The following is a 13259-nucleotide window of genomic DNA, read 5'->3' on the forward strand; positions in this document are numbered from 1 at the left end:
GGGAGGTCAGGCTTTGATGCCTGGTGCTCTGCAGACCTCCTGTGAGAGCTTTTTACAAAGACAAGAAGGCTGAGATGGAGTCACTTGTGCTTTTCCAGCGAGTATTCACCATGCACGCTCTGGGAAAAAATCTCAGGTTGGAGATGCAAAGTGAGCATTAATTGTGATCACACTCCTTGCTGCAGTTTTTCAGGGAGAAAATAAGGGTGATACTTTCCCTAAACATTAGTCTGGAGCTTAGGAAGCTTTCTCTTTCCCTGCTCATTGTCTAACATGCCCTTGGTTTGGCTCCAGGTCAACATGTAATATAGGTAATGACAAATAATGCTGCCTCTCCCAATGGTAATTGGGACTTGCTAGGAAGAGCAAGACACTTATTTTCAAGCCTGAAGTGAAGAATGGGGTAGAGACTAAAACCAGACTCTTTTTCTATGAGCCTCCTGGTGCTGAAGGTGGATTTTGGTAGATTTTGGTAGATTTAGTTGGAACTACTGCTGCTGCTCTGGTTTGTGTAACAAATCTGCACAAAAGTTGGGTACCTTGAATGTTATTCTCTGTCTACAAATGTGGCTCTAAGATTTCCTTGATTTATCTTGTGTCTGAATCCCATTTGCCTTTTCTCTGTTACATCTGTTTAATTCATTTCCTTTCTCCTGGCTGTGAAGTCTGCAATACTATGTGGATTTTCACCATTAATTTCATTTGGTTTTTAAGGCACTTAATGGGATTTTTGTGCTTTGAGCCTGATGTGGAATACGCCTTCTCTGTTACTCAGTGGTCAGAGTAGGATTCAGGAGTGCAAATTAGAATTAGGTCAGTTTAGTGTTGGACATTGTGCAGCCAGATATGTTAACTTGGTATTTGAAAGTGAGATAATAAAATATATTTAGAACCATACAGGAAACATAATTTTCTTCTGCTGAGTGATATATTCTAGAGAATATCATAAACCACCAATTCATGATCTGATTTTTCCTGTTTCAAGATGAGTTTTCTGTCAGTGCTGTGAATTCTGTAAGCTGTGAACATCAAGTTCTGTCTCTGACACTTTCTAGAAATAAAGATTCCTCAATTAGGACTTTGCTGACAATTTCACTGATAAGTGAGGCAGAGAAACCAATCCCTCTTTTAGAGCTGCTTTCTCTGCAATGTTAATATTAGGAAGAAAATAGGTATGTAATGGTGCTGGGAGTTATTTTTGTGGCAGCTTTGCCGTCCATAACAGCGGTTTGCAGCCTGAGGCCGATCCCCACATGGGGGCTGCTGTGTTCCCTGGGGGATGCGGTGCCTTCAGCGCGGTTTTGTGTTCTCTGCTGATGGTTTTGTGTTCTCTGCTGACGCTCCTGCCTCTGTCCCCACGCAGTGCACGGTGCAGGTGAAGCTGGAGCTGGGGCACCGGGCCCAGCTGCGCAAGAAGCCGACCACGGAAGGCTTCACCCATGACTGGATGGTGTTCGTGCGGGGCCCGGAGCAGTGCGACATCCAGCACTTCGTGGAGCGCGTCGTCTTCCGGCTGCACGAGAGCTTCCCAAAACCCAAGCGAGGTCAGAGGGGCTGGGTGTGCTTTATCTTTGTGAAAGAGGTTGTGTTGAACTGTCACATTTCTGTGAAATATCTCCTTAAAAAGGAGAGAAATATCCTTTGCGTGCACTCCAGCTTGAACCTTTCCCCACTGTGTTTGAGGAAGGTCAGGGAGAATGGGACCTTTCTGCTGCTGAAAGGGCAGGAGGTGAGCTGCTTTCTCCTCTTATTTAAGCATTAGTATGTGCAGGTTCTCAAGACACAAGTGACAGCAGAAGATAATTCATGTTATACAGTGGGAAAGATGGGTTTGATTTGTTAGAATTCCCCAGCAAAGACTGGAATCACATGAGAGATGCTCTGGGCTCAGATGTATCCTGGGTATGGAGAGTTTTGCAGATTCTTGCAATTTCTAGTCTCAGATGCCAGTTCAGGTAGCCTTAACCCAGCAGAAATCAATGCTGCCATGGGGTGATGGTGTCTTTGCTGTACATTGCTCCTGCAAGCCCAGTGCAGTCATTGTGGTTGGGTTGGAGTGTTATTTTCTGACTGTAGCAAAGTGAACCTTATTCTTGGCATGGGGCAGCGGGAGCTCATGAGGTTGAGGTGGAGGAGCAGGAATTGCCCTTCTCAGGGGCAGTGCAGTTACTTCTGTGTAGGATTGTGTAACTGAAGCTGCAGCATTAGTGCTTTAAGAAATACAAGCTGCCCCTGAGAATTGTTGTAATGTGCATTTTTGACAATACTGCTTCAGGAGCAGGACATTCAGGGTGCCTTAGGACAGCCTGTGACATTGGGGATTTGTGGCAGTCCACAGTGGAAAGGGGCTGAGAGGTGCTCAGCATTCACAAGGGTGTGACTCTGCTCTGTGTTGATAAAATCTCCTTCAAACTGATCTGTTAAAACTGATGTGTGACAAGCAGGTGCAGGACTGAGCTGAAAGCTGATTTATAAAATAAAAATACAACCTGTGGGTTACAGTTCTTGTCCTCTAGTGTGATTAATTTATTACAAATAACTGTGTTGGGATAGTACATTGCATCCTGGAATGCTTTGGGTTGGAAGGACCCTTAAAGCCCATCCAGTGCCACCCCTGCCATGGCAGGGACACCTTCCATTGTCCCCGCCTGGCCTTGGGCACTGCCAGGGATCCAGGGGCAGCCCCAGCTGCTCTGGGCACCCTGTGCCAGGGCCTGCCCACCCTCCCAGGGAACAATTCCTGCCCAAGATCCCATCCATCCCTGGTAGTATAAAGCCAAGGCCTTTGCTCAATCAGTTGCTGTATCATCTCCCTTTCCAGGGGTATTTTTTCCCAGTCCCTGAGTTTTCTACACTTCCTTGGGCTTGCTCCTAATGCCAGTGTGCCTTTGACCAAGGCGTGTCTGGGTTGTACCTCAGTGTTGTGGCAAATGCCTCTCCTAGTCCTGAGTGTATTTGAAAGGTTTTTTCAGATGGTGCCCTCTTGGAGCAGATCCTGGTGCTGAAGGTGGGCTCGTGCTGCTGGCAGATTGCTCTTGGAGCCTTTGGAATTTGTCAGAATAGAGTGGCAGAGGAACAAAGGCTGCTTGGCAGATAGGCTTAAGATCCCTGCTGCCATATTGGCACTGCTCTTTGGTTTGGGATTTTTCCCTCTAAATAACAGGGTTCTTATATGAAATTCAAGTTAAAGCAAGTCTAGAGGTTTTTGTTATTTTTAGGGATGCCTTTTTTTCTCAGTTGCATTTGGAGTGCTGCTTTCCAGCACCTTAATGATGGTAGAAGTGCTTAGAGCTGGGAGGGGATAATACAGCTACATTAAAGGAAAATAATTTGTGTGCTTTTAGGTTTGATGTACTGTTTCCTAATCATATTAATTACTTGGAATTCTTAAGAGAAACTCTAAAGATTTGCAGTGAATTCCTCTAATTACCTAATTGACTTTATTTACATATATTGTAGTGCATAAATTATATGTGAGTGCATCCGGTTCCTGAGAGGGAGAATATCTGTGTGGGTCTCATGTTTCTCCTGGCAGCTGCTGTGTGCTGCTACTTCATGGCCAAAGAAATGATCCTGGAATCCTTCAAATTGGATATCCTGGAATAGAAAGCAGGAAGGATTCAGGAGCATGAACCCACACCAGATAGCGGGACAGGGGGAACTGAGGCAGGGACATGCAGATTAATTTCTGAAAAGCAATTAACTTTTCTAATTGCTGTTTCTGCACTAAGCAGCTCTGACCTTAACAGCAAACTGGTTCACCTTCCTCCTCGTGTTTCCTTGTGTGTGGAATAAATAGCAGTGCTCACCTGCCCTTCAGGTTTGTTCACCTGGAGCGTGCCTGTTACCCAACTTTGAGCATTGAGGAGTGCAGGGGAGTGTTTCAAGGAAAAAATAATCACCTGCTTGTGTGTGGCAGTGTTTTGATTCAGAAATATGGGCATCAAAGTAAAGTTTACCTTTCTGTGCTGTTCCACCTTTTGGGTCTTGGCCTTTCCTTGCCAGGCACTTGGAACTGGCAGTTTGCATTGTTGTGGGCCTGCCCAGAAATGTAATTGTATCTGGGTGCACAGGAGGGGAAGGATCTCGCTGAGACTCGGGCCTGCAGTGTTTTATGTTTCCGTTCCATGGGAGGAGCCAAGAACGGATTTCATGTTCTTAACTAAGCCTGTGGCCACCATCTTATTCTGTGTGGGTTTTTTCACAAAGGTTGGTGTTTTAACTGTGCCCTGAGTCGTCAGAGGCCCAGCTCTCCTCTTGCAGCTCCTTTTTGCCTCAAAAGTTGTGCTGAATGCCAAGCTCACATTTATTTGTTCTCTTTCAGTGTGCAAGGAGCCCCCCTACAAGGTGGAGGAGTCTGGCTACGCTGGCTTCATTATGCCCATTGAAGTGCACTTCAAAAACAAGGTAGAATCTGATTTCTGGTCTTCTAATTGTTTTGAGCTGTGCCAGAGCCTGAAACTGCCTGACAGAAAGACTCTAAATTATGTGACTGTTTTATGTGTGTGTTTTTTATTAGTCTAATAAATAGAATTTAACTGGGAGTTGGAAGCTCCTGCCAGACTTCAAAAGAAAGCTTTTGGCAGAAATGGAATTGGATAGAAAGGTGATACCAGGACAGTGGATGGTCCTGGAGATTCTGAGCAGAGATTGTGCCACTTGTAGCTTCTTTACCATGGAGGATATTAAAGCAATTTAAAATATTTTATGTACATATGGAAGTAAATAAACATAAGACACTGATGCTATAAATATTTGTAAACACCGTGTTGATTCTCAATATATTAAAAAATCTGCTTTTGAATTTGCAAGCTTATTAAATTTAACTGTATAGGTATGAAATCTGCAGGGGCCCAAGACAAACATTTGCCTGTGTAGCACAAGTATTTAGAGCTGTCTTAAAGATATCCTTGTTCTTACTCAGTGCTCTTCCAGAAAGAAAACACTAAATATTTTAAGTCTTAAGATGCATTGCCAGCAAGTATATGAAAGTTAAAATTTGGATTTATTGCTTGCTTTAAGTCTGCCACAGAGGTCACATGCTGTAGGTTATGAAAACAGGGAATTGGGCACTTGTGTTCATATTACCTCAGTTTCAGTTAAATTGTTTTGTTAAACATGAATAATGGATGTTTCTGGGTTTGATTACTGCTTAAATCATAAAATAAAAACTAATGTTTTGCTTATGATCCCTAAGAGGGAACTGAGGTAAACTAAACCAAAAATGTTGAGCCACATCCCTGTAATCTGTGCTCTCCCACCCCCTCAGTTCTCTGAGCACCAGCCCTTACCCCAGGTGTGTTGACAGCAGACCACATGGAACAGCCTCGTTCTATTTAGCTTCCCATCCTCCTTTCCCTGTCCCTCCCACAAACATCTGTCTGCTCTTCCCTTCTGTCCCCACTCCAGCCCAGGATGCTCTCCTGGCAGTGTCACTCTGTGAATAATCAGCATTTTGGGCTGGGTTCTTCGCCTACCACATTGCTCTGACCCCACTTTATGGGTTGGAGGAATAAGCCAGATAATTGGACTGAGCCACAGAAGACAGAGTGCCCTCCTAAACCTGGGAGTGTTTTGCCCACAAGTTGTTTTTTGGATGGGTAGGATAAGACAAAAGGCTGGGAAGAAGAATGGTAGGCAGGGGCTGGGGGTGAATGTTGTTGATAAAAGCAGCTTTTTTGGCAAACACTGCAAACTATGACTTGAGTGCAACAAAAACACCTCAAAAGCTTGAAGTAGTTTTACTTCTGGTGGCTTTTCTGAGGTTTTAGATGGGAAGCAGAAAATTCTCCATCTGCACTAAATGTTGGCTTAAGTCAGGTTGAAGATCCTTTACACTCTTGACCAAAAAATGTGAACTTCTCCAGGCTGATTCCTTAAAAGTGGATCCTCTAATGCCTGGGAGGGGTGAACTGTGTTTTAGTTCTATCCTTTCCTTTTATTTTCCCTTCCTTTCTTCACCCAGCCATTCCCCACTCTTCCCTTTTCCCTGCATCTCTCCAATTGTTTCTTTCACAAATCCTCTGAGCTCCCTCATTTCTGTGTCTTTTCAGAGGTGCTCACATTTGCTGTGACTGCCATCTGCATTCCTGTGTTTTCTTTTTCCCTCTGTCCCTCATATTCCTGTGTTCCTCCTGGAGTATGGAGCTGGCAGCTTTTCTGACTAGAACTTGCTTTCACACCCACTGGGGTCATCACTCTTCATTGTTTCTCCACACACGTGACTGCAGAGTTGTTCCCCAGCACTGAGCAGAGAGGTGGCTTTTATAAATAAGGGAAATAGGTGGGCTCTGTTCTCCCTGGAAACAATGGAAGGAGCTGTTAATTTAGAAGAAGGCTCTTTGTTTCTGACATTTTGGTCTTCAGAAACATGACAAATAAATAGGAGAACAGGTTGAGTTGCAGACTTGTTTTCAAATCTACAGATCTTCAAAACACTCATTTTTGCCCTGTTTTTTTAGCTGCATGTTTTCTGGAGAAGTTCTTTTCCATTTTTAAGCTGATTAACAAATTGCTAATTAAGGAGTTTCAGGCAGCACCTCTCATTATTTAATTGGGCCAAGGGGTGATTGAGGGAAAAGGTGGAAAAAGGTTCCATCTTCCAGCACATCATTGGAACAAAGATGTATTTTCAAATTCAGCCATGAACTAACTTAGCATTGCAGGGAGCTCAGGAGCTGCTGCTGAGGGGGTGAGCAGGGACAGGACCTCGGGAACAGCTGGAGCTGGGCCAGGCCTTGGCATGGAGCTCAGGGCAAGGTTCTTCCCCCCAAGGCTGCTGGGCACTGCCCAGGCTCCCCAGGGAATGGTGCCAAGGCTGCCAGAGCTCCCGGGGTGTTTGGACAGCACTCCCAGGGGTGCTCAGGGTGGGGTTGTTGGGGTGGCTGTGCAGGGACAGGGCTGGGCTGATCATCCCTGAGGATCCTTTCCAGCTCAGGATATTCAGTTGGGCTCCTCTGTCCACCTCTGCCCAGTGATGATGCCATCTGGGAATTCTAAGAGCTCTGATCATTTTCTGTAAGTGGAGTTGAAGGAAATGTAAGAGGTAAATATTTCTACAAAGACAGGAATGCAAAGACTGGGATATAGTAAAAATTAAAAAGATAGGGAAAGGGGAGGAGGAATGGCAAAGGTTTAGGATACAGTCTGTGTTCTCCTGAATTAAAGAAGATGGTGTTGAAGCACCAAATAAAGTCTTCATTACTTCAAGACCTTGTTCTCACTTTGGTCTCTGTAACCTGTTGACACTGGTGGGGATCAGCTGGTGTGAGTGCAGCAGATATTGTGAATTGATTACAGCATTTGGGACTCACCCTTGAGTAATTCTCTTCAAGTAGATGGTATGGATTGTTCTGGGATTGGGGTGGAAAGGCTCTTTGGAGGTGACTGGGCAGGGGAGCTGGGTGGGTTTTGAGGCCATATGTTCCTCACAATCTGACACATTTTTGTTGATGTGTGTCTTCAGCTGAAACCAGACTTGCAGAGGCTTTGGGATTTCTTTATTGATGCATGTTTAGCTTTGTGAAGGTGAGAAGAGAAAGGATTTAAAGAGGGAGTGAGCCAGTCTGTGGAGATTGATCTTTGCCGTGGTTGGCTGAAATGGGTTTTTTTCCACAATTTAAGCTCCTTTCTTAGCCATTTCCTTTCCCTGTTCTGATTTGTTACTAGGATGACAAATGCTGGCTGTCAGAGCCCGTGTGCTCTTTGCTTTGGCTAAAGAAATACCAACCTGTGCTCTGGGAAGGAACAGCTTTACTAAGAACTGTTTTAATTAACTTCATCAGGGATTTTTTAACCAGCTTGGCATAAAATTGCCCATTGACTCTTTGTGTTGGAGGACTCCCTTTTTGTTATCATTGTGTGTGTTTGGAGCAGCAGATTTGGTGCCTTTTGTCGGGTGGGGAAGTGTCAGCAGAGTGTGAAAAAGGTGTAAGAGCCTGTTCTTACCCTCTGTGAACATTGCTGGCCTGTGTTTGTCCTTCTGCTGCAATCCAGCTCCTCCATGAGCAGTGCTTTCTCAGCTCTGGTATTTGAATTGCAGAATATAAATTGTGAATACTGCAGTGAGCCTGGGCAGCTGGGGGCTCTGAGCAGCCACAGCACTCGTGGTCTCCTTTAACACTGGCAGAGCCTTTGCTGCTGTAACTGATCCTGAAAAACAAATGGCAGGGGCTCAGCAGGTTGATTGATAAAGCTTTTGGAAGTCGGGTTGGCTAATGACAGCAGATCATTTGGACTGGAAATGTTAGTGTGCTATTTTTGTTTTGAAATCCTTTGTGTTCCTGTAACGAGGGCTGCTGTGAGTGGCTTCTGGTGCTCAAATCGATACAAACCCGGTACAACAAATGCGTTGCTGTTTTTCTCCTGCTCTTCCCCTTCCCTCTCCCCCTCAATTTCAACAGTCTGGAGGCTTTTTTTTTCATTGTTGTCTCCAAATAAATCTCTTCTAGTGGTACACGTTGTAATCTGGAGGCTGTAATACAGGTCTGGCTTTGGTATTCATTCCCTGTGACATTTTTTGCATCCTAATCAAATTAGATCAATCCTCCCCACAAAGCTAAAGGTCTAGTAGATTTTCATGTTATTCTGATATAAGGCAGATGATATTAATGCAGCATGGATAAGATGTTGTATTAAAGTCTCTTTAAAGATGCTACCTCCTAATTTTAGTGCTAGAGATAAAAGCCTTCCAGGATTTACATAATGGATACATGGAACTTGGGCTTTTCCTATTAGTGAGAAGGAGATAAGCAAAGAAAGCAGAGAAATTCGTTTGATTTTTCCAGTGAGGTTCAAAAGAAAAATAAGCATATTTTACCCCTTCTGCAACCTTTGTAGAGGTGATGTAGAAAACAAATAGAGAGAAATATTGGAAAAGGGGAGAATTATTTGTGTATCAGAGTAGGAACTCAGTGGAGACATTGTAGGTGGGCTGCACATATGGCAGGGGAGGTGAAACAGGATCAGCTACAACTGGTGTCAGGATTGTGCCATCAGGAGGGGATTGGCCTGGGAAATACTCCTGGGGAAAGCTGGGCAAGTGTTGGCCAGGGAACTACTCCTAAGGAAGGTTAAGAGCCTGTGTTTGCATGAGACATTTGATTTTACTGAAATTGCCATTTTGGGCAGGATGTGCCCAGGTTTGAGGAGAGGATGAGGTGCTTTAGCCTGTTGGAGTTTACTCAGTGTTGGTGAAAGTTGGGGAAGGAGAAGTGAAACTTGTCCTTTTGTCTGCCCTTTGAGGGAAATGTTGTAGGTCTGTCACCATCTTCCTTCCCAAACCTGCAGCAATTCCTTTTGTCCTGCTGCTGTTGTCCAGGGAATCTTTGCTTTTACCTTTTTCTGTCAGAAATTAGGATGGATTATCAATCTACCCATTCTTTTATCTGAGCAGGGTCAAACCCCGGCCATTCAGTGTGGCACATCCATAGGCACCTCCAGATGCTGAAAATACATTTATATTTATAATTTATAATTATAATTTATATTTATATTTGTGGTGTCTGGGAAGGCTGTGTTGCAAAGACAGAAGCTTTATCAGCCATGCCAGCTTCATATCATGTATTTGTAAGAGTTAGTAGATTATTAAGTGCTTGTCTTGGAGTAGTGAGCAGATAAAGTGATGTATTTACACTAATCTATATTATTTATACTCAAATAATTATTGTTCTCATTATATACATATATATATAAAATAAAATATATATTAGGAAAATCTGATTTTCAAGCCAAGTAATAAACATCTGATGGAGGAAAGTCCTAAATGCTTAACCCTGGAGAATTCCCCAAAAGATAAGATTGATTCATGGATTCCTGAGTGGAACATAAGGCTGATTATTTCAAAATCTGAATATTGGGCTATTCCCTTTCCAATGCCCTGTCTGGAAGCTGCTCCAGGACCAGTCAGACAGGTTGGACCAGCCTGGGAAGGGGTTTCATTTCTCCAGACGTTCCGGATAAATGCCTCTGTCAGGCTGGATCTATGGCAAAAGGGAAGTGGTGTTAGATGTTATAGTTATTGAATAACCATGAGCCTGCTTCCTTGGTGTGCTAGATTTTTGTAGATAATTTTGTTTTATGGCTTTCTAAAAGTGATTTATGAGCTTTATGCGCACGCTACCAGTGAAATTCTTTTGATTTGTGTTAAGTGGCAAAGGGCACACCCTGCCTTAAAAACAAGACAAGGAAATTTTAACAAAAGACTTTAAAAAATTCCTTCTCTTACAAAAAGTGCCAAAAGAACTTTAACCCATTACTTCAGAACTCAAAGGAAAAATAAAGCAGCTTCAGAGCTCATAACAGCTCAGTGGCAGGCGGTGCAGACAGGAAGCAGTAAAAATAAAACCTAATGTACCCAGCTCAGGAGATTGGAGGTGGAATAGGGGGATTCACTGGATGAAGGGAAGTTTACAGCAGCTGCAAATAAAAGCCCTGGCTTTGTGCTGCTCACTTGGAGTTTACTTCTCTGGCATCCTGGGATTTAAGGGGCAGATGCAAAGTGAGGTTCTGAGGTGCCTTGCTGAGACATCCCTGCACCAGCTTAACCATTTCATGGCCAAATGAGCCACTGAATTTCAATCTGAACAATTCACATCTATCAGTTAGAAGTGGACATGATCCACCTTTTTAAAAGCTTTCCTTGGATGTAGGGCCCTTTAGAAAAGCTTATGGTTTTGGGAGCAGCAAAGTCTCTTCCCTTGTCAGTTTTTCTGTTTGTTTGACATCTGAAAATCAGAAGGTGAAATTCTCTAAGAGCAAAGCTTGGCTTGTTTGTGTAGCTGCTGCTGAAGCAGGAGCACATGAAGGGCGTGTAGGATTGTCTGAACAAAGTTTGTAGGGTGAGAAAGAACCTACTGTGAGTTGCAGCAGGATGTGTGGATCCCAACATGTTATTGAGAAAGGCTTTGATGTGTGGCACTGTGGACTCAGCCTTTTTATTTAAAGTTAGAGGATGGGTAGGTCTGGGTCAATTGAGAGAGATTTTCTTTGGGTTTCTCCCCCCCTTCTTCCCCTTGATGGTTGTTTGGGGGGAAGAACCTTTTAGGGAGGACCGGATGGATTAAGCTTTGGAGTGGCCTGAGCTGTAATCATTAGCTGGGCAGTGAGGGCAGTAAAGGAAAGAATGTTTATTTGCAGCTTTTTGCTTTGAGAGTTTTGTGGTGGTTCTTTTAGGAGTGTTGTAATCTCAGCTATTCACTGGGGGGGTGGGGGGCTCCTTATGGCCTGGGGAATACAAAGGAGATTTTAATGATCAGGGCACTCTGCTGGGGCTCATTCCCAGGGCAGTTGTGATCTCTGAGCTGGAGGACTATCACATTAAAAAACTGCCTTAATTCTACAAAAATTCAACAGGCACATGATAAATATTTTGGTGCTTGTGAAAAAAGCAGCAAAAAATGGGATACCCAAGGTGAGAGGGAAAGGGATCTGCTGCCTCTCTCCTGCTTGGAAAGTAAATGGGCAAATGACAAAGCAGAGCTGGTAATGGGATGGCAAAACATCTCCTGACCAAAGCCTGCGATTGCTGATAGAGCCAAGATTATTTACTCTGTTGTAAACCAGGGAAAGCATTTTAGAAGCCATTATTAGGCCACATTTGGATTTCTATTCATCCTTCATTTCAGTTTATTAGGCTTTGAGGGACCCTGTGCAGCTGCTGTTTGAACTGCAGCAAGCGCACACGCAGAGCTCGCTAATGATTCAGTTAATGAGAACAGGCATGGAAAACAGGCAAATGACAGGGCAGTGTATTTTGTAAGGATTTTTCTTTTTCCTCCCATGTATCTGTTTTAGTAAACTCCTTTCAGGAGTGTGTGGATTCCTCAGGACTTTCCCAAAAGAGGGTCTGAATACCTGGTGTTGGCAGCATGTTAATCTGAGACTCTCAGCTGTGTCTATTGATGCTTGCCCCTGTTTGAGGGTGAGGATCCAAAATCTCGACTCCTAGATGAGCTCAGGGTACTGATTTTGATATAAACCGGGTGTAGCTACCACCCTTTGCATTGTTAGAGGTGTAGTTTGTCCAAGGAATGGCCTCTGCAGCAAACAGCAGGAACTGGGGTGGTCTGAAGCTGTTTCAACCTATTTTCAGCAAACCTAATGGCTGAGGCTGGGAGCCTGCAGTGCCTGTTCCCATCCAACAATGCCACTGCACCAGGAAATGGAGCTGCTGGAAGGGAATTCTGGAAAAGACTGCTGTGCAGCTGCTCGGTGCTGCACAGGGAATGAGGCACGTGGGATGCATTGATGGAAATGTGCAGGGCACTGCCGGCCTCGCTGGGCTTCCCAGCAGAGCCTCTCCTGCACATTGAATTTCCAGCTTGGAAAACAAACTGCAAGAAACACCAGGCAGTTCCCTGTCCTAATTTGTAATACACAAGAAGAGTATTTCTAATTTTTTGGGGGGGGGGGAGGGGGAAGAGAGGGATTTCTTCCATTCTGTGCTGCAAACGCAGCAGGTGGAACGGAGGCAGTGAGGCGCAGATGATCCCCCCAGCACTCATACAAACTCTGGATTGCTTGGGTGAAAGTGCCCTTGGAAAGTTCAAAAGCCTGGGATATCTTCCCATTCAGCCCCTGCAATATGCATATTGAAAAGGATTTTACAAACCAAGCCATCCTTTTCCCATTGCCTTTCATCTTTTCTCGGTGCCTGCAGAGATCCTGGGAGTTCAGAAGTTGTTCCTTCTCTCAAAAAGGATTATGCTTTTCTTAATATTGATACTTAGAGTTGCTTCCCAAAGGAGATAGGATCTGAATTTTGGTGAAAACAGTAGTGCATAAAGCTTGTGAATCTGCTTTTCTGGGGAGACTTGAACAGCTTTAAACAGACAATTTTCAGTCAAAATCTGTGTCCATGCATTGCTTTTGCAGTGAGAAGCCTCATGCCTGACTTCCTGATGAACAATGTTAACCTCAAGAACAAATAGTTTAATTTCCAGCTCTCTGATCTCATGGTGAAAAACTCCATGAATGCAACACTTGGTGGTTTATTTGGGATTTTCAGGAGTGACTGTTCGCATCCCCAGGCTTAGTGTGCTTGCCAAGCTTCTTCCAGTTTCCCAAAGCCTTTCTTGTTTTTAGGAGGAGCCCAAAAAGGTTTGTTTCACATATGACCTGTTCCTAAATCTGGAGGGGAACCCACCTGTGAACCACCTTCGTTGTGAGAAACTGACTTTCAACAACCCCACCAAGGAATTCAGGCGCAAACTCATCAGGGCTGGAGGGGTAAGTGCCCAATTTGGGATCCTGAAAGGAGT

The 13259-nt window shown here is 44.2% G+C and overlaps 1 protein-coding gene across 2 annotated transcripts in view; it reads left to right on the forward strand.

Moving 5' to 3' along the window:
* The first annotated feature begins 1357 nt into the window (after positions 1-1357).
* MLLT1 (MLLT1 super elongation complex subunit) overlaps positions 1358-13259 on the forward strand; it is a 28149-nt gene continuing 16247 nt past the window's right edge. For both annotated transcript variants that reach the window (XM_031064038.1, XM_031064039.1), the window contains exons 1-3: positions 1358-1544; positions 4325-4407; positions 13084-13227. In XM_031064038.1, the coding sequence (XP_030919898.1) occupies positions 1448-1544; positions 4325-4407; positions 13084-13227 (324 nt within the window). In that variant the 5' untranslated portion in view covers positions 1358-1447. The remainder of the gene's footprint in view (positions 1545-4324; positions 4408-13083; positions 13228-13259) is intronic.

Source organism: Geospiza fortis, unplaced genomic scaffold (genome assembly GCF_000277835.1).
Source record: "Geospiza fortis unplaced genomic scaffold, GeoFor_1.0 scaffold80, whole genome shotgun sequence".
Classification (NCBI taxonomy): domain Eukaryota; kingdom Metazoa; phylum Chordata; class Aves; order Passeriformes; family Thraupidae; genus Geospiza; species Geospiza fortis.